This window comes from Monodon monoceros, unplaced genomic scaffold (genome assembly GCF_005190385.1).
Source record: "Monodon monoceros isolate NGI ecotype Baffin Bay Population unplaced genomic scaffold, NGI_Narwhal_1 Super_Scaffold_18, whole genome shotgun sequence".
Taxonomy (NCBI): Eukaryota; Metazoa; Chordata; class Mammalia; order Artiodactyla; family Monodontidae; genus Monodon; species Monodon monoceros.
The window spans coordinates 160,561,799-160,580,123 of NW_021703774.1; the positions used below are offsets into that span (position 1 = coordinate 160,561,799).

General features: G+C 52.1%; 1 protein-coding gene and 1 long non-coding RNA gene across 2 annotated transcripts in view; one reads left to right on the plus strand and one right to left on the minus strand.

Moving 5' to 3' along the window:
- CRYBG2 (crystallin beta-gamma domain containing 2) overlaps positions 1–13,449 on the plus strand; it is a 24,361-nt gene extending 10,912 nt beyond the window's left edge. The window contains exons 6-20 of the mRNA XM_029230983.1: positions 1,270–1,409; positions 2,231–2,357; positions 2,598–2,633; positions 2,987–3,123; positions 3,284–3,410; positions 3,690–3,829; positions 3,926–4,052; positions 4,301–4,333; positions 4,461–4,573; positions 7,642–7,771; positions 9,044–9,183; positions 9,544–9,667; positions 11,201–11,359; positions 12,359–12,518; positions 12,613–13,449. Of these exons, the coding sequence (XP_029086816.1) occupies positions 1,270–1,409; positions 2,231–2,357; positions 2,598–2,633; positions 2,987–3,123; positions 3,284–3,410; positions 3,690–3,829; positions 3,926–4,052; positions 4,301–4,333; positions 4,461–4,573; positions 7,642–7,771; positions 9,044–9,183; positions 9,544–9,667; positions 11,201–11,359; positions 12,359–12,518; positions 12,613–12,701 (1,782 nt within the window). The 3' untranslated portion in view covers positions 12,702–13,449. The remainder of the gene's footprint in view (positions 1–1,269; positions 1,410–2,230; positions 2,358–2,597; positions 2,634–2,986; positions 3,124–3,283; positions 3,411–3,689; positions 3,830–3,925; positions 4,053–4,300; positions 4,334–4,460; positions 4,574–7,641; positions 7,772–9,043; positions 9,184–9,543; positions 9,668–11,200; positions 11,360–12,358; positions 12,519–12,612) is intronic.
- Positions 13,450–14,178: 729 nt separating this feature from the next.
- Positions 14,179–15,980, minus strand: LOC114898098. The gene is made up of 2 exons (XR_003794281.1): positions 15,796–15,980; positions 14,179–14,548 (listed from the first exon to the last, which is right to left on the minus strand). It is a non-coding gene; the product is annotated as an uncharacterized LOC114898098 (long non-coding RNA).
- Between the last annotated feature and the right edge of the window lie 2,345 nt (positions 15,981–18,325).

Sequence of the window (18,325 nt, forward strand, 5' to 3'; positions counted from 1 at the left end):
TGAATTTTGAGGGAGGGGTATGTGGTTTGAATTTTGAGGGAGGGGTATGTGGTTTGAAAAGACATAGTCTTATTATAGTTACACATCTGTAAAGTGGGGGAAAATAATATTGTTTTCATAACACAAATTTACAAACTGCTAAAATTAAGCTTGACAAAGCCGTCTTGGCCACTGGGGAGACCCAGATGAGAACGCAAAGATCTAAGAGCAGGGCCTAGCCGACGTTTTGGTTTTTTTTTTTTAATTTGTTTTTTTGTTGTTGTTGTTTTTAATGGAAGGACAAATAACCCTGAGTTCAGAGCTGTTGAGAGGATCAGAATCTTAACTAGGGCAGTGGCCCAGCCACGCAAAGGAAGGGACAAGAATTTTCAAAGCCTCTCCGGAAACACACAAATATTTGTGGACAATTTATTGTGGGCTTCTCACAATAAATTCATCTTCACGTGGGAGGTAATGAGGTACAAGAGAAAAACAAGGGTTTTGAAGTCCAGTGGACCTGGGTTCCTTTGATTCATTCAGCACTGATTGGGTGCCTAGTGTGTATCAGGCACCTGGGACGTGCTGGGTTGCAACGGTGAAGAAAAACTGCAGTGCTCTCTTCTTGGTCTTGCTACTTACAGGCTGTGTGCCCTGGGGCGGCCCACTTAACTTCACTGAGCCTCACTTTCCTAGCCTGCGAATGGCGCGTAATAACTCTCGTTGGGAAGACCAAATGAGAAGGGGTAGGACAGGCCCTTATATATATGCCTTGCACCCAGTAGGTGCTTCATAAACATTTGATGGAGTGAGTGAATGAAAATGGCCCTAGTGAGGAAGAAACACCCAGAATGCAGAGAGGACCTGCAGCTTCCTGGGATGAGGTGCAGCTTCCTGGGTTAAGGAGGCCAGCCTGGACAGCCATAGAGATTTGTATGCAGTCTGGAATTGTATACAAAAGAAGGGTCAAAGTGAGACCTCAGGAAGTGGCTGTCTATCCCGCCCATCCCTCCACCAGGCTGGAAATGAGGCTCCCAGAGGCAAGGCAAAGGGCATGGCACTTGGCAGGCTCCTACTGGGAATTTTGGCCTCAGGTCCCAAAGGGCCAGTGCGGGACCAGTGAGGGCTTTGGTCCCAGGCTTGTCTGGCTGACCTTCAGAGAACACTCTAGTCATTTCTGGCTTCTGGGGAGAAGTCCCCAGCTGGACAGACTTGGGGAAGAAGGTGTGGGTGTGGCTGGTCTCTGAGGGCTGTTGTTTTATACTTCACTTTTCCACCCCTTTCCTTCCATAGGACTACATTACCCCAGAGATCAGCCTGTACTCTGAGGGGGGCCTCAAGGGGGAACAAGTGAAGCTAACCAAGGCCTTGGAGGACCCCCAGGGCCTGGAGAGGCCTCTGCAGGTGGCATCTGCCACTGTCTCCGCGGGACTGTGAGTCTGGGCTGTTCTGGGAGCCCTACATTTAACATTCACTGTGCTGGGTGCTGGGGACACAGAGGTGACAGGACATGATTCCTGCCCTCAAGAAGTGCTCAGTCTACTGGTGGGGCCAGGCAAGTAAGCAGACAGTGGCAATCCAGAGTTCCAGGATGGAGAGACACGGGGCTGTAGGAGTACAGAACAGCACCAAACCAGCCTGAGGTCAGAGAAGCCTTCCTGGAGGAGACTCCTCAGCTGGGACGAGTCAGCCCCAGAAGAATCTAAGCTCCATGAGGGCAGGGACTTTGTATGTTTTGTTCACCACTGTATCTCTGATGCCTGAAACAGGGCCTGGCATGGGGTAGATGCCCCTAAATATTTGTTAATTGAATGAATGGGGAAAAGAGTATACTAGCACCTGCAAAGGCCCAGAAGTGAGAGACTGACTTTGAAAGTTCACTCTGGCCAAAGGAAGCAGCAAGTGGGTAGACGTGAGGTCCAGGAGGAAGGCAGGGGGACAGGACAAAAGGCCTCTTTGTGCAGCTGGACTGTATTGTGAGGCTAATGGGGAATTACCCGGAGTTTTTAAGCAGGTCCGGCTGCTGGAAAGAACTCTCAGCCACTGTGTGCAATTAGAGAGGGCCAGGTCGGAGGAGGGGAGATCAATGGAGTGGCTGCTGCAGGAAATTATGGGGGCCTGAAATGTCCTCCAGAGTCCCCTTGATGGGGGCCTCTCCCCCAAAACTTCTTTCCCCCCTCTACCCCTTCCACCCCATCCACTAATCTGTGTTCCCAGGAGTCTGGGGTGCAGCTGCCTCTCTGCCTCCCCTCAGGTGGCTTCTATACCCCAAGCCCTTCTTTGAAGACACTCCCTGCATCCTGGAGCCTGGAGAGTACCCCACCCCAGAGGCCTGGGGTGCATCAGATCCCAGTGTGGGCTCCCTGAAGCCCATGAGATTGGTAAGGAGCAGGTGGTCCCAAACAGGCTTGTCCTGTAGTCTGGGTGAAGAGGCTGGGCCTGGGAGCTCCTATTGGGAATGGGATTGGAGGAGAGGGAGGATTAGTCCAAGGGTTGGGGGAGAGGGAGGACATGGGGTTGGCCATTTTTAGGGGCCCCAGGAACAAGTAAACCCCAGGTCACCAGCCCCATCTGTCTTCCCGCACCTCTGGGCTGGTGTCTCAGCTCTGTCTCCTCTGCAGGGATGCCCAAGTGTGGAGAAGCCAGGGGAGCCCAAGGTAGGCATCTGGGCCTCAGGGTCAAAGAGGACCTTTGGGTGGGGTGTTTGTATGTGTGTGGCTATCACGGCCTGGACTAGAAGGTGGGAGAGGTGGGAGCTGGGGGCTAGAGGCTGGGCTGGGGAGGGGCGGGGTGGAAACCCGATGGGCTAACTGGGAACTGGCTTTTGATGTGTAAGGACCAGGCCAGAGGTCAGAGAAGAGACAGGAGTTAGGTAAGGGCTTGGGGCTCAGTGAGGGAGTGGGAGGGCTTAGCTCTGGGTTGATGCTGGGTAGAGTCATCCTGGGGTGGCTGGGTGGGTCTGGGTCCAGATCACTCCCCACCAACCTCACACAGCCCCTCTCCCCTGCAGGCTGTAGTGTATGAGGCCCCAGGCTTTCAGGGCCAGAGCTGGGAAGTGAGCCGAGACATCTACAACCTGCAGCAGCCAGAGGACGGCCAGAGCCCCAGCTTGGCCTCTGTGGGGTCCCTGCAAGTTCTTGGGGGCTGGTGAGGACTCAGGACCCTTCCTTCTACCTCATCCTCCCCACTAGCCTCTACCCTCCGGGATGGGAAGTGACCTGGTCTGCCTAGGGGTGGGGGCAGCTCTCTTACACATCCATGGGCTTCCTGTGACTGAGTCTGTTTGTCTGCCTCCCCCTTCCCCCAGCTGGGTGGGCTACGAGAAGGAGGGTTTCCGGGGTCACCAGTATCTGCTGGAGGAGGGAAAATACGCTGATTGGTCACATTGGGGAGGCTATAACAAGGCGCTGACCTCCCTGCGAATCATCCGGACGGTAAGCAAGAGCAACTGGGACATCCCTCTGCCTCTGGCCGCAGCCATACTTACCCCAGCACAATCTGTTGAGGGAAGAATTTGCGCCTCCTCTCCCTGTTCTCTAGAGCACCTGGAAGTGTTCCCTGAGGTCTAGCCTCTCTCCCTCCTAATGCCTTTCCCCAGCCCACACTGATCACCTCACCGCAAAGTCCCTTGGTGGACTGCGTCCTTGGGGTCTGGGCACTCCCAGGGGTTTCCGTCGGTGGGCGGGAGAAACCTGACTGTCCCTGGGGCCCAGGACTTCGGGGATCCGGAGGTGGTGCTGTTTGAGGCCGTGGACTTTGAGGGGCATAGCGTGGAGGTGAGCGAGGCATTGCCGGATGTGGAGCTGGCGGGACACGGCCCCAGAACGCAGGCCATCCACGTGCTCAGCGGCGTGTGAGTGACGGAAGCTCCGGGAGCTGGGCCGGCCGGGGGCGGTTCCGCAGAGGTACTGGCTCCTCCACGCTGACCCGCGCTCCGCCCTTCCTGCAGGTGGGTGGCCTATGAGGAAGTGGGTTTCTCCGGGGAGCAGTACGTGCTGGAGAAGGGCGTGTACCGCAACTGCGACGACTGGGGCGCGAACAACAGCGCCCTCGCCTCTCTGCAGCCGGTCCTGCAGGTGTGTGCCCGCCGCAGGAGCGGGGCCTCTTAGAGGGGAGGGGCTTGGCGTCCCCCAGCAGTGGTGGGCGGGACTGGAACAACCGGGCTTGGAGCTCCTGGGGGCGGGGCCTCCTGGAAGGGGCGGGGCTAACACGGACCTTGGGGGTGAGGGACCTGCGAAAAGGGTCGGGAATATTGAAACCAGAGGAATTGAGGCTGGGGGCTAGCACACCCCTTAAATCTCGAAACTTCGGTCCCTCCCTTCAGGTCGGGGAGCACAATCTGCACTTTGTCTCAAAGGTAAGGAGAGGGTGGGGGGCCTATGTCTCCTCTTCCCTCATTTCAAATCTCTCCCCCACTTCCCCATTCTCTCTGTCCCACTCCATCACCCTCCTTCACTCTCATCTCTTCCCGTGTCTGCCGCCAGATTCAGCTTTTCTCCGGTCCGGACTTCCTGGGCGACCACATCTCCTTTGAGGATGACCAGACCTCTCTTCCCCCTTCCTTCCAGCCCCAATCTTGCCGGGTCCACGGCGGCAGGTGAGGAAGTGGGGAAGGGGAGACGGGGGCGGGAGGGGGGCGGGGGGGGCACCTGCACAGAAGCACTTAGCTCAGCTTGGAAATCGAGGCTGTAATTAGCGGTCTTTGTTGCAAATGGTTTCCTTCCTTTGGCTTCCTTGAGATTAGCTATTCTATCCCAAATCATTCAACCTTAAAGCAAACAAAGCAAAATAAAGTTTTAGTAGAAAATGTAAAAACTGTAGACATTATAGTGTAAACTAACAATAATTTATTATTACCTAATACCCAGTCCATGTTCGAATTCCTCCTGTTATCTCAAAAAATGCCTTTGTGAAATTGGTTTGTTTTTCTCAGGATCCAGACAAGGTCCACACATTGCATGTGGTCCATTTGATCTATAATGTATAACAGTACCTTTCCCTTCTTTTTATTTTATACCATTTACTCGTTTAAAGAACCCAATAATTTGCCCTGTAAGTTTCCCATCTTCTGTATTTACCTGATTGCTTCCTGGTGGTGTTTTAATTTTGTTCCTCTGTGCCCCATACTTCCTGTAAACTGGTAGTTAGATCTAGAGGCTTGATGAGATCCAGGGTGTTTTGTTTTGTTTTGCTGGCAAGAAGACTATTAGAGGTGGTATGTATACTTCCCACTGCATCACATCAGGAGGCACATGTCTAGCTGTCCCATTTTTAATGATATTAAGATCCCTACATTATAAGATTCCTCTCTGACCTTTCACCTAAAGATTTTTAGCATCCATTGATGATAATTGCCTAGACCCATTATTTCTTTAGAGGTTACAAAATGATTTTCTAAGTTTTGTTATTCCCTATACGTATATTGGCTGGAATGCTTCTATAAAGAAGAACTTTCCCTTTTCAACTATTTGTTTACCTGAAATAGTTTATACAAAAAAGGCAGTTTGATCTTTTCCCAAGAATCAGTGTTTGCCCCTTTCTATCAATTTTCAGAATAATTTCTGAATTGGGGCCCTAGCAACCTCCAGAGCTGACCAATGAAGATTTTTTAAAGTATTGTTATGAACTCACGGGTTTTTTATGTATATGAAATGCTCCAGGCCCTTGGAGTCACTTGTTCTTTTGTGTACTCAAATTGTTTCATCTTTGGCAAATGGGAGCACCTCCAAATTGCTTCCTGGGTATTTTTTATATGACCCCAATAGTTTTTTTTTATAACTTCCTTGTTTTTCTGGTACAGTAAGATGTTCCAGGATCATTTTGTACATTTTTTGCCTCAAACCAGGAATCATTTCCCAAAGAATCCTGGTTGCTTTTAATGCATAATGCTCTTTGGAGACCAAAATCTGCACGCTAGGTGTTTCAAAATTATAATACTGATATTACTACTAACAGTAAAAACCAGTGAATGCTGTTTGAGGTCTCTCTGTTGTTCTTTTTGTCCTCAGAACATTCACCTACATCCCATTAGGTATGTACAGTTCAAACTATTGTGTTTTTAAGACATTTGAAATAATACTTTTTTCTGTGCAGTTATGCCACCAACCTGATATACAGTTAGGTTCATTTATTTTGTTTATTTTAATTTTTATGAATACTTCTCATTTTTACTTAATTCTGTTTTCTAATTACATAAAATATTTGTAGTGTTCCTGTCTTAGTCAGCTTGAGCTACTATAACAAAATACCATACATTGGGTGGCTTAAACAACAGGAATTTATTTTCTCACAGATCTGGAGGCTGGAAGTCCAAGATCAAGGTGTTGGTTGATTTGGTTCCCTGGTGAGGGCTCTCTTCCTGGCTGGCAGATGGCTGCCTTCTTGCTGTGTCCTCACATGGCTGAGAAAGAGAGCTCCTATCTCTTCCTCTTCCTATAAGGACACTAATCCCATCATGGGGTCTCTAACCTTTTGATCTCATCTAAACCTAATTACCTCCCAAAGACCATCACATTGGAGGTTAGGACTTCAACATTGGAATTCTGGGGAGATACAAACATTCAGTCCATAATATTTCCAAAGTTAAGACTTAAAAAAACAATAGCTTTCATCTCTGTCCCTGCTACCTTTTCCACTCCCTCCCCCTATAGGTAATCTTTTGTGTGTGTGTGTGTGTGTGTGTGTGTGTGTGTGTTTAGTTTATTCATCCATTGTTTCTTTTTGAAGATATAAGCAAATATGCACTCATAAATTTACATATAATTATAGAAACCAAATATGTTTGGTTTTCCTCCTCCTCCATTTTCTTACACAAAAAGAAGCATACTACAATCTGGTAAATATACTAAAGACCACTGAATTGTACACTTTAAAAGAGTGAATTTTATGGTTTGTGAATTATATCTCAATTTTTTTAAAAGGAAGCATACTGTAAACACTGTTATGCACCTTGATTTTTTTTTTTTTTTGCGGTATGCGGGCCTCTCACCACTGTGGCCCCTCCCGCTGTGGAGCACAGGCTCCGGATGCGCAAGCTCAGCGGCCACGACCCATGGGCCCAGCCGCTCCGCGGCACGTGGGACCCTCCCGGACCGGGGCACGAACCCGCGTCCCCCACACTGGCAGGCAGACCCTCACCCACTGCGCCACCAGGGAAGCCCCACCTTGATTTTTTTACTTAACAGTTTGGATATCACTTTATATCCCTTTAAGAACTCTTCCTCATTCTTTTTGACTGCTATGTTACACTCCAGATTCTTAGTTTATTCAACTAATCCCCAATTGATGGACATGTGGCTGCTCCCACTCTGCCACTGCAAACAGTGTGTAATCAATAGCCTTATGTATGTGTCATTTCATGTTTTTGAAGGGTGTCCTTGGGATAGATTCTGAGAAATGGGATTGCTGAGTAATTGTGCATGGAGTTTTGCTTGATGTTGCCGAATTTCCCCCGAAGGGCGGTATGATTTCATTCAGTCCTTTCTTAAGTCTGACCTTAGTCCCTGCTGCTGCAATGCCCATTTATCCCTGGCCTCCCCTGGACCGGGGGATCCCCGTCAAGTCTGCATCTACTCTGCTGTATCTCAGGGGGGCCTGGGCAGGCCAAGGAGAGGGTGGGCTCAAATATCTACTGACATCCCCCCACTCTTCCCCTTCCTTCCCCAGCTGGATCCTGTTTGATGAGAAGAACTTTGAGGGTGAGCAGCACATTCTCTCTGAGGGCGAGTTCCCCACTCTCACAGCCATGGGCTGCCTGGCCTCCACGGTCCTGGGCTCTCTCCAGAAGGTGCCCCTGGTAAGTGCCCCGCTCCAGTTTCAGGCACCCCTGAGGCAGGGGTTGCTGCTGGGGGAGCCCACACACAGAGCCTCTTCTCCCTGCTGAGTGGGCTTTGGGGCTTAAACCCAGTCTTCAGAACCACCCCAGGTCCCCTTGACCCCAGGGCTTCAAAGCCAGGTCAGCTTACTAGGGATTTATTGAGCCCCTGCTGAGATAGGTCCTGGAGCCCTGCAATATATCAGACATAGCCCTGCCTTCAAGGAACCCAGAAAGATTATAGCTCAGAGTGCTGTGTCCTGAAACTGAGGTGGGACAGGGCCAGGAGGGGCTAGCACTCAGGGGTGGGCTGGGAGCAGGGGCGACCAATGAGGTGGTGATTCTGGGCAGGGAGGAGTGGAACGGCAAGGTGGCTTTGCTGCATGGGGGGAACGGTGGGCGGGAGGAGGGCAGTGGGGCTGCTGCTACAGTGATCCAGGACAAATGATGATGTCCTGGACTAGGAAGATGTGGAGAGAAGTGACATGGGCTGATGAAGGACCTGGAGTCTGTAGGACTTGGTTATGAACTGGGTGGCCAGTGGGAGTGGCACAAGCAGAACAGCTGGTGTTTACTGTACCATGCTCTGGGCAGTGTTTAAAAGGCTTCCCATGCACTAAGGCATTTAATCCTCACCACAGCCCTATGAGCCATATAACTATTATCTTCTCCCTTTTTCTGACGTGAAAGCTGAGGCACAGAGAGGTCACGTGACTTGCTTCAGGTCACGCAGCTGATAATAGACAGAGCCAGGTTCTGTACAGCTACATGCTGGGCTCTGAAGACAAACAGACCTGGTTCTGAAGCCTGGCCTTAGGGCCTTGAGCAAGTGATTTACCTTCTCTAGCCTCAGTTTCCCTCTAAGTGGGGATAATAATAGCACCTGTTTATAGGGCTGTTGAGAAGTTATAATAAGATCAGGTAAAGCACTTGGCACAGAACCTGGCGTGTAGTAAGCCCTGAATACATGAGAACTGCTATAATGACCAGTATTATTCTTGTCACTCATCTTAGAAGTGCCATTTACTGGGGAGGAGGTTTGAGGGGCAATGGGGGTTCTATCTGGCACATGCTACATCTGAGAACCTGGGGGACACCCAGCTGGCGGTGTCCAGGAGTCAGGGGCCCTGTGGGGTGGAGCTCAGGAGGGAAGAGAACCTGAAAGACCATTCTGGGAGTCGGGGTGTCTGGAACTAGAGGGACTGAGTCGGGGACTCTCGTGGCCTCACCCCTTCTCTGTGCCCCCGGCCGCAGCACTTTTCAGAGCCATCCATTTTCCTGTATGGCCTGGAGTGCTTCGAGGGGAAGGAGATCGAGCTCAGTGGGGAGCTGCGGAGCCTGCAAGCCGAGGGCTTCAACAACCACGTGCTGTCTGTGCGGATCAAGGGGGGCTTGTGAGTGTGCCGCGGGGATGCGGGGGCTGCAAGGGAGGGAGGGAGGTCAGGGGCCTCCAGGTCTTCCCGCCACTTCTACTGCACTCCCCTCCACGCCAGGAGGGAGAGGGGGGAAGGGTCACTGGCCCTCAGGGCTTGGACCCCAGCCCGAGGTGCTCTCCAGGACCCTCCTCTACCCTGCAAACCCCAGAGCTCCCTCCCAGCCTCCCTCTCTACCCACTTCCGGGACCTGAACCCCAGGCAGAGGAGTCGGGGCATGAGAGAGGAGGAGGTGGAGAATGTTCTGACGGCTGCTCCTCCTCTTCTACCTGCCTACCTGTCTGTCTTCCTCGCTGTGTCTGTGGCACTTGCTGGGCCCAGCTGGGTGCTGTGCCAGCACAGCGACTTCCGGGGCCGCCAGTGGCTGGTGGGCAGCTGCGAGATCACCAACTGGCTGACATACAGTGGGACCCAGAGGGTGGGCTCCCTCTACCCCATCAGGCAGGTAGGTAGCATGTCGGGTTGAGCACGTCTGGGCCAGTCTGTCTGGCTGTTTGTCTGTCTGTGCGTTTCCCATGTTTCTCAAACTCAGCCTTTGTGTACTTTTGTCACAATTTTTGTCACACCATCATTCCTTTTGAACCATTGTCTCCTTAATATTTTCCTCTAAACCAACTCACTTTTTTTTTTTTACTTTATCCTATCCTAAGGAGTAATGTCCATAAGATCATGGGTTTGATGTGTATGATTTTTCCTTAATAGACATTGTGATAAATTCATTACCATTAAATTTTTAACAATAAGGCTTATCCACATAAGCCTGAAAATTATCTCCTGTACCACCCACCAGTGGTAAGCACACTTCACTTTGAAACACTGTGTCTGTACTTGTGTTTCCGTATGTCTGTGAGTGCATGTCTGGACATGTGTCTCATTTATGTGCATGTGCATTTATGTGGAGGCATGGCCACAGAGGGGTGTGTGTGTGTGTGTGTGTGCGCGCACACGCGTGCCCATCTGAGGGCGTTTCTGTGTCTGTGATATCACTTGTATGCATGTGTCCTCTGGAGGTGATCTGTGGGGGGGATGTTTGTCATCCCCTCACCCTGTACATCTGTGAGAGTGTATTTATGACTGCACGTGCCTGTACTTGTGACACCATTGAAAGTGTGTGTCTTTGTGTGAGGAAACTTGTGTGGTCCCTATTTCAGACTCTTATAACATCATTGCTAGAAGGAATCTTGGAGATTATCTCCAACCTTCACATTTTACAGATGGGGAAATAAAGGCCCAGAGAAGTGGACAAGAATTTGCTCTGCAATCTTCACGAGTATTTTACCTCCATGGGCCTCAGTTTCCTCATCTTTAAACTGGGGGTGCTATGTATGATAGAGTTGTTTAGAGGATTGAAGATAATAATGATGTAAAGCCGTTAGAACAGTGCTTGAATGGTTAGGCACTCAACCAACGTTAGCCGTGATTATTATTATTACGATTATTACTGTCACCACCATCCGAGACCCCCAGGTGATTTGTGGCCGAGCCAGGTCTGATGTCTGACAGCCCAGTGTCCGCCCTGCTGTGGTACCTCTTCAGCATGGGTAGTGCGTGCATTTCTCTCTGTAAGTGTGTGTGCACATCTATATTCCTATACACATCCAAACTTTTGGCAAACATAAGTGCCTGGCATGGAGTCGGCTGGGGGAGCAAATAATGTGAGCGTACATGTCGATGTGTATCCATGTGTTTGTGTCTGCGGCACTCCTGTACAACCATGTGGATCTTGGGTGTATCTGCCAGTGTTTCTGTGTGTATCTCTACAGATGTGGAACTGTGTGCGTGTGCACTATGTATGTGCCCCCGGCATATGTGTGAGAAAGAAGGGGTGACTTAGAAGCAGGGTCGAGGATGGTTTGGGGCAGGAGGGAGAGCTTGGGAGCTTGGGATACTGGAGGGTCCAGAGTTGAGGGCATTGGGGGCCCAAGTGGGAGCATCCCTGCCCAGAGACCCCTGACTCTCAGCTCCCCCCACTCACCAGCGCCGGGCTTATTTCCACCTCTGGAATGTGGCACTGGGGGGATTCCTGGCAGTGCCGGACCACGTGGAGGACATGAAGGCGGGCCGCGTGGTGGTCTCTGAGCCCCAAGCTGGAGGCAGCTGTATCTGGTACTACGAGGATGGGCTGCTGAAGAACCAGGTACCAGTTTAGGGACTGGGACAGGGTCACTAGGGCCCCAGACCCTCACAAGCCTACCTTTGGGACTCCCAGCCTGTTCCCAGTCAGGAACAGGACCCAGCCTTTGGCCAGAGAGACAGAGAGATACACAAACACCAGGACCCTGGTGGAGGTGGAGAATGCAGGCTGTGTACCCCTGGGCACTTTGGGCTCTTCTCTGGGCCTGTCTCCCGTCTGCAAAACAAGAGCATTGAACCAGATGCTTCTAAGGGACCACTCAGCTCTGATATCCTGTGACAGATTTGGATCCTATTAATAATGATAGATCTACTCCACAAACATTTCCTGAGCACCTGCTATGTGCCAGGCCCTGTTCTAGGTGCTGGGAATATAACAGTGAGAAGACAGAAACAACTCCTGCCCTCCTGAAGCTTGCATCCTAGTGGGGAGAGAAAGAAACAAATGAGTAAAATATCTTAGTACCTTAGGTGTTAAAAAGTGCAATAGAGGAAAAATACAATAAGAAAGGAAAATAGGAAGTATCAGTAGCTCTGACAAGGGGAGCCCTTCCTGAGAAGGTGGCATTGGAGGGAGGCACCTTGCAGGTTTCTTCATGTGAATGCCTCATGTAATCCCTAGAGGGCACTAGGGAGCAAGTTCTATTATACTTCCCATTTTATAGGTGAGGAAACGAGCACAGAGAAGTTAAGTAACTGGCTGAAAGTCACATAGCCAGTAAGTATGTGGAAGCTTGTCTGCTGCTAAAGCCTGTGCTTCAGGAGTCAGTCATGGAAGGCTTCCTGGAGGAGCTCGTATTTTTCCAGCCCTTTTATGGTTTCTCACATTAAACCCTCACAACAGCCGTCCCCAAGGAAACCAGAGGTCAGAAGGATTAGGAGATTTGCCCAGAGTCACAGTCCATACAAGCCAGGGTTCAAAGCTGGGTGTGTCAATGGTGTCTTGGGTTTGGTGGAGTCTCTGTGGGGAAGGCCAGTGCCTGACGACCTCCTGGGGCCTCAGGTGGCCCCCACCATGAGCCTGCAGGTAATTGGCACCCCCAGCACCGGCTCCAAGGTAGTGCTGTGGGCTGAGAGCCGCCTGCCCCGCCAGACGTGGAGCATCAGTGAATCAGGCCATATCTGCAGCCAGATGTTTGAAGGCCGGATCCTAGATGTGAAGGGTAAGTTGGGCATGTGTGTGGGAGAAGGCCCCTGCAGGCAGCAGAGTCCCCAGCTCTCTCTGACCATCTCCCCATCTCTTACCCCCTCCCCCAGGTGGCCAGGGCTACGACCGGGACCACGCAGTGCTGTGGGAGCTGGCCAAGGACAGGGCGTCCCAGATCTGGACTGTCCATGTGCTTTGAACCTCCCCCCACCCCCCAGCCCTGGAGGCTCTCCCTGGGATGAAATGTTTTTATAGGGTTTTTTGTTGTAACATAAACTTTTATAATATGCTCCCAGGTATCCTCATCTCTGTGCACCTTGGTATTTGGGGGTGGGGGTGAGGATTTGTTCACCTGCCTTCTTACTTGCCTACACTCAGGTGGGCTTCTTCCCTCCCAGCTCCAGTTCTGGGGCCCAGCTAAGGCCCCCGTCTGCCACAGAGGGAACAGTGGGACCAGGCTAACCGCTGAGTGTGGTCTTGTATGCAGTCACCCCAAATGATGTGTTCTCAGGTCCTGCTCTGAGCCAGGTTTGGCACTGGGCTGTGGGGACACAAATATGAACCAAGCCCCTTGGTCCCCGCCCTCAAGCCACTCACAGTCCAGTGGAGGATCCCGATGGGAACGGTGATACACTCAGTGACTGGGTGAGAATGGAAGTGGAGGGATGCACAGGGGAGGAACATAAACCTTTTGGGGCACAGGGCAGGGAACACTGCTCGAAGGAGGGAACCCTCAGCTAAGATGTGGAGGATGAGAAGGAGTCAGCCAGGCTAAAGGGTGGCAGAGGGATGCAGACAAGTCCAGGGGCGGAAACTGGGAAGTGCAGTGCGGTGGGGACTCAGTGGGCGGGGTGGGAAAGGCAAGTGGGAGCCACACCTCAAAGGGCCTTGCCCACCCGGGCTCCTCTCAATTTCCCCCAACTCTGGTCTCAAGTCCTAAAGGTTTGGCCCCCTAGAAGCCAGAACAGGGGGTCTTGGTCCTTAACCCAGCTCAGAGAGGGCAGGACATAGTCTTTCAATCTGGTAGACACTTGTCCCCTTGGCCAACGCCCTCCAGGAAGAGGCAGATGGTCGAGGCCCTTGGGGCTTCTCCAGAGTTCCCTTCCTACTCTTCAGCTCCCAGTTCCATCAGCCCACACCCAGGAGGGTTGTCCTTCCTGCCTTCCCAGCCCATGGGTAGGCAGGGAAGAAATGGACAGTGGCCTCTTCGTCTTTTTCAGTCCCCAGTGGTTGGGGACTTGAAGACAGGAGGATGGCTGTGAGGCTGGGAACCCCTATAGGCTGGTGGGGGGTGGGTGCTTCTCTCTGAATCTGTCATTCTGAGGACACCGAGGCAGTGGAGTGGGGGGCTCTCTGAGCCTCCGCAACTGGGGATGTCCAGGGTCTGGGAGGGGGTGGGGGTGGGGTCCTCTGGGACCATCATTCCCAAACTCGCAGGGACAGGTAAGCAAATGCAACTAAAGGGAGGGTGAAGATGGCAGGTTCTGCGTCGTGTCCCTGCAAGGGGATTCGAAGGGGAAGGGCCTCCGCATTTGGACTTTGGCGCAAGGCAGGTGAGGTGCGAGCTCGCTGGTGCCACCTCGCCTGCTGATGGGGCTATAGGTAGCCCCTTGGTGCTGCTGCAGACCTGGCTCTTTGGGCCTGGTGACGTCCAGTGACCACACATGTGACCCCACTCCAAGTACATGACAACTTTATTGAGCCCCGGCTGGGTGGTGCTTGCCCCTCCATGTCAGTATCTCGCTGTGTCGGCCATGGCCCCCCAGGCTCTACGTGTCAATTCCCACAACCTGCTCATCTCTAGTACCAGCCCCTCCCAAGGATGGGGCAGGGAGGGGCTTCTCTTGCTAGTGATGGTGGCAGCTGTCCTTGGGGCACGGGGCTAGGGCTGGGCTGGGGCGTGTCACCTCATCTGAGGTGGAAGAGCTGGATGAGGATGTTAGTCAAGAAGACAAGGGTGCTGCCGCCGCCCAGGCTGCCGAGGGCTGGGGCCCCATTCCTGGGTTTCTGGGTGGTGGTCTGGTTTCCCAAGACTCCAGTTTGTATCTGCAAGAGAAGTGCGGCAAGTTCATGGGGGGTTGAAGTTCGTGTTTGTTGTTTAGAGACAGTTCCCCCACCCCAAGTAGTTCTCAGTTCCCTGCCCCAGTGACCACAACTTCTACCACAAGGTCCTGTGGGGATGGTTGGCTGCTTCCTGCCTCAACACAGGCAGGGTCAGAGGCAGTTACCGGTCCACATCCCACAGAACCTTCCTTTCACGTCCACCAGACCACCAGCTCCTCCAGCATGTAGGAGATAGGGGAGCCTGTGGCCCCAGCCCTTGACCATCCAGGGCCTGAGCCTCCCTGAACCTCAGTTTCTTCATCTTGTGAATGGGGAGAAGAGCCCGTCACAGTCATGGGGGTCACATGAGACAGGGCTGGCGAGAAGGCACCTGGCAAAGTGTAGGTGGGTGGGGAGGGTGTGACTTCTCCCCTGAGGGGATAGCAGATGGAGATCAAGCTGTTCTCGATGCTTGATCAGGCTGCAACTAGAACTGCCCCTCATGGAGATCAAGCTGTTCTCAATGCTTGATCAGGCTGCAACTAGAACTGCCCCTCATGGAGATCAAGCTGTTCTCGATGCTTGATCAGGCTGCAACTAGAACTGCCCCTCATGGAGATTAAGCTGTTCTCGATGCTTGATCAGGCTGTTCCTGATCGAAAACTGGACGGTTCCCATGTCCCACACCGACTAACACGTGAGATGCCGCCAAAGCTGCCTCTTGGAATAGCAGTTGATCTCGAGACTCTACCTGTTTCCGGAGTGGGAGATTTCTATCTTAGCATTGCCGAACGCGCGGGCTCCTCTCCCGGGGGGTTTCCTGCCACCTCCAGAACCGGATCAGGCTCCATTTGAACATTTCCCGGCCCCCTCCCATAGGACCGTTTCCCCAGGTTCCCTGTGGGTTGATGCCATCCTCTCTCAGGGCTGTCTTCCCAAGCCTCTTAATCCCCTGTTATTCCATAGCACCCCTTGGGTGCCTCAGTATGCCTGGCACCCTGTAAGTGCTCCCCAGCCTCGGGTACAGGAGACAGTCCTGCTCAGGGGCAGCCCTCAAACAGGCTGATCCCAACCAGAAGGACTGGAAGGCTGGGAGTCAGGCCCCCTGAGCCCATGGTTCCCCTGCTGGAGCCTCTGCTCCCATGGAAGAAGGCTGGGTGCCCAGGAGCCTACATGCCCTCTCCCCCATGCCGGGCAGATCTGGGGAGTCCTGGGTGATGGTGCTGGGGGCTCTGGGGTGCTGCTCTTACCTGAATCATAATCAAGAGGCTGATGGTGAATAGGAGGAAGAGGAAGCCTTTCATCTTGGGAGCCTCTCAATGGCCCTCTTTGTAGCAGCTTTTGGAGATGAACGCAGGGCTGTCTGCAGGCCTCTTTTGGCTTGGCTGCTTTTGAACGAGAAGGAGGCAGGGAGGCGGGGTGGAGGGAGAGGAAGGAGGGCCTACAGGGTGGGGTGGGGTGCTACTGCTTTTCTACAGACCTTGGGGTGGAGCGTGCCAGGCCCTAGGTTCTACAGCCCTGGCAGATGGCGGGTTCTGGAGAGGGACTGAGGCACATCCCAGGGGATGGGAGGTAGGCATCCACGAGGCACCTGTGGGGCAGTAAATAGAACCCTGGGCTTGGAGTCATGCATAGTGGGGATTGAATCTTGGTTTAATCACATATCAACTCCGAGACCCTGGGCCAGAAACTGTCCGTCTCTGAGCCTTTAACAAAAGAGCTGCCAGAGAATTAAATACAGTATAATTAAAAGGAGATTGGGGCAGGGGATAGGTGCTGAAAGAGAAAAGGCTGGGATAAATTTAGGTTTCAGGATAAGGTTGTAGACGGTTCCACAGGTTCAGAATGAAGGCTTGGGGAGCATGAAAATTTGGGGTGGTGGGGGAGGAGATTCCTGTGAAAACAAAGGAGCACTGTGTTAGGAATCCAGAAACCTAGCTTCTAGGTAAGCCCATTCCCCCTGGGCCTCAGGTTTCTCATTTCAAGTGAGAAGACTGAAGCGGATTATTTCTGAAGTTTATTAAGACCTAGCATCTTGTGATTTGGATGAAGAAAATAACAGATTGTGTATGTCAATCTCAGATGGATAGGAGGAGGGCTAGTGGAGGGTCGAGAAGTTAATAAACTGCTGGGGAAGGGGTTTGGGGTGGGGTGGCTGTGAAGTTCTAGCCAGGGGTGGGGGATGAGGTGAATCACAAAGGTGCCTGGACAGTGCTCCATTCTTTATACATTTTATTCTCTCAGTGGGGTTCTGCAGTAGGTTTCATAATTATCCCCATTTTCCTGATGAAGAAACTGAGGCTTGGATATTAAGTGACTTGTCCAAGGTAATAAAAGGTGGAGCCAGTTTCATGTGTAATTGAATCCAGGTTATGTCTGAAGCCGCAGCCATGTATGTAACCTCTGGGGCTTTCCTAGAAGTCACCAATTAAGTCTTGGTTCCCTGACTGGCTCCCTCCTGGAGGACCCAGGGATTGGCTCTACAGCCCAGCTCCAGCCCCACTTACTCTCCCTTCCTTAGTCTATTCTATGTCTCATTTGCATGCCAGATAGTGAAAAAAATAAAGCCTCTCACTTCCCTTCTATGCTTTTGTGTCTCAAGTATCAAGCCTCAGAAAAACCTGCGTGGGCCTTTAGGGCCTCCAGCCCTGGCTAAAAAGAAACAGAAAAGAACTGAAAGTCAAGGCTGGAGAGAGAAAGCCAGGAAATGGTGAGAGAGGGGTAGGAATCTCGCCCCGGGGATGTGGGTAGGGAAGGAAGTGGGTGGAGCCCTCAACTACCTGTCACTGCCCACCCCCATCAGCTCCTTCACCAGAGGCCTTTCCTGACCCTCTTGTTCAAGTCTCAGCTGCCTTTGGTGCACCTGTTGGGGTGGGTGATTCTGGGGGTTCATGAGAGTCTGTGAGGCAGGGATACCAGAAGGGCACTGGCCCAGGAGACAAGAGGCCCATGTTGAAGTCCAAGATTGCTCTGCTGAAAATTGGCACCATCATACTGGGCAGTCTTCTCCCTTCTTACAAAGAGGCAGCTAAGGTGGGCTAAACCCTGGGGCCAGCCAGGATGCCCTTTCTCCATGCGTGGATTCTTGTGAGGATACTTAAATGCCAAGCTCATATTTGCAAAAATATTCTTAGAAACCTGAGAAATTTCTTTTCCACGTCCTGGGTCTCTGCTGTCATTTGAGCTTGAGCTGCTAGTGGTGGGGGGATCTGGGTGCTGGAAGGGTTTTTAGGGTCATCAGGACTTGGGGCATGAAGGGATATCTGGAGTCTGTCAGTACCTGAGAGAAGTGGGGCTTCAAACCTTTTCCTCTCCTGCCCTCTGAGCAGTTTGATTCTGTCTTGACACCATCTGGATAGACAGAACCCTGGTCGCAAAGCTTAAAGAGCTTAGAGAGACCCCCATTTTACAGATGGGAAAGTTGAGGGCCCAAGAAGGGCAGGTTAATGGCAGAGCTGGAGATAGAACCTAGTCTATTTCTTGACTTCCCTGTCCTACTGTACACCTTCTCCAAACCTGACTTGATGGGAAATCTCAATCCACACCGCCTACAACTCCTTCAAAGAGAGGGAGTTCCTCAGTGTTCCAAGAGCTCCTTCTCTTGGTCACTGCACTAAAGGTTGTGCCTGCTAAGAATATGGTCTAGTAGTTTGACCCAACACCAGGTCCCTCTAGGTCTCATCACCTCTTTAACTCAGCAGAAAACAGAATATGGGACTTCCCTGGTGGCGCGGTGGTTAAGGATCCGCCCGCCAATGCAGGGAACACGGGTTCGAGCCC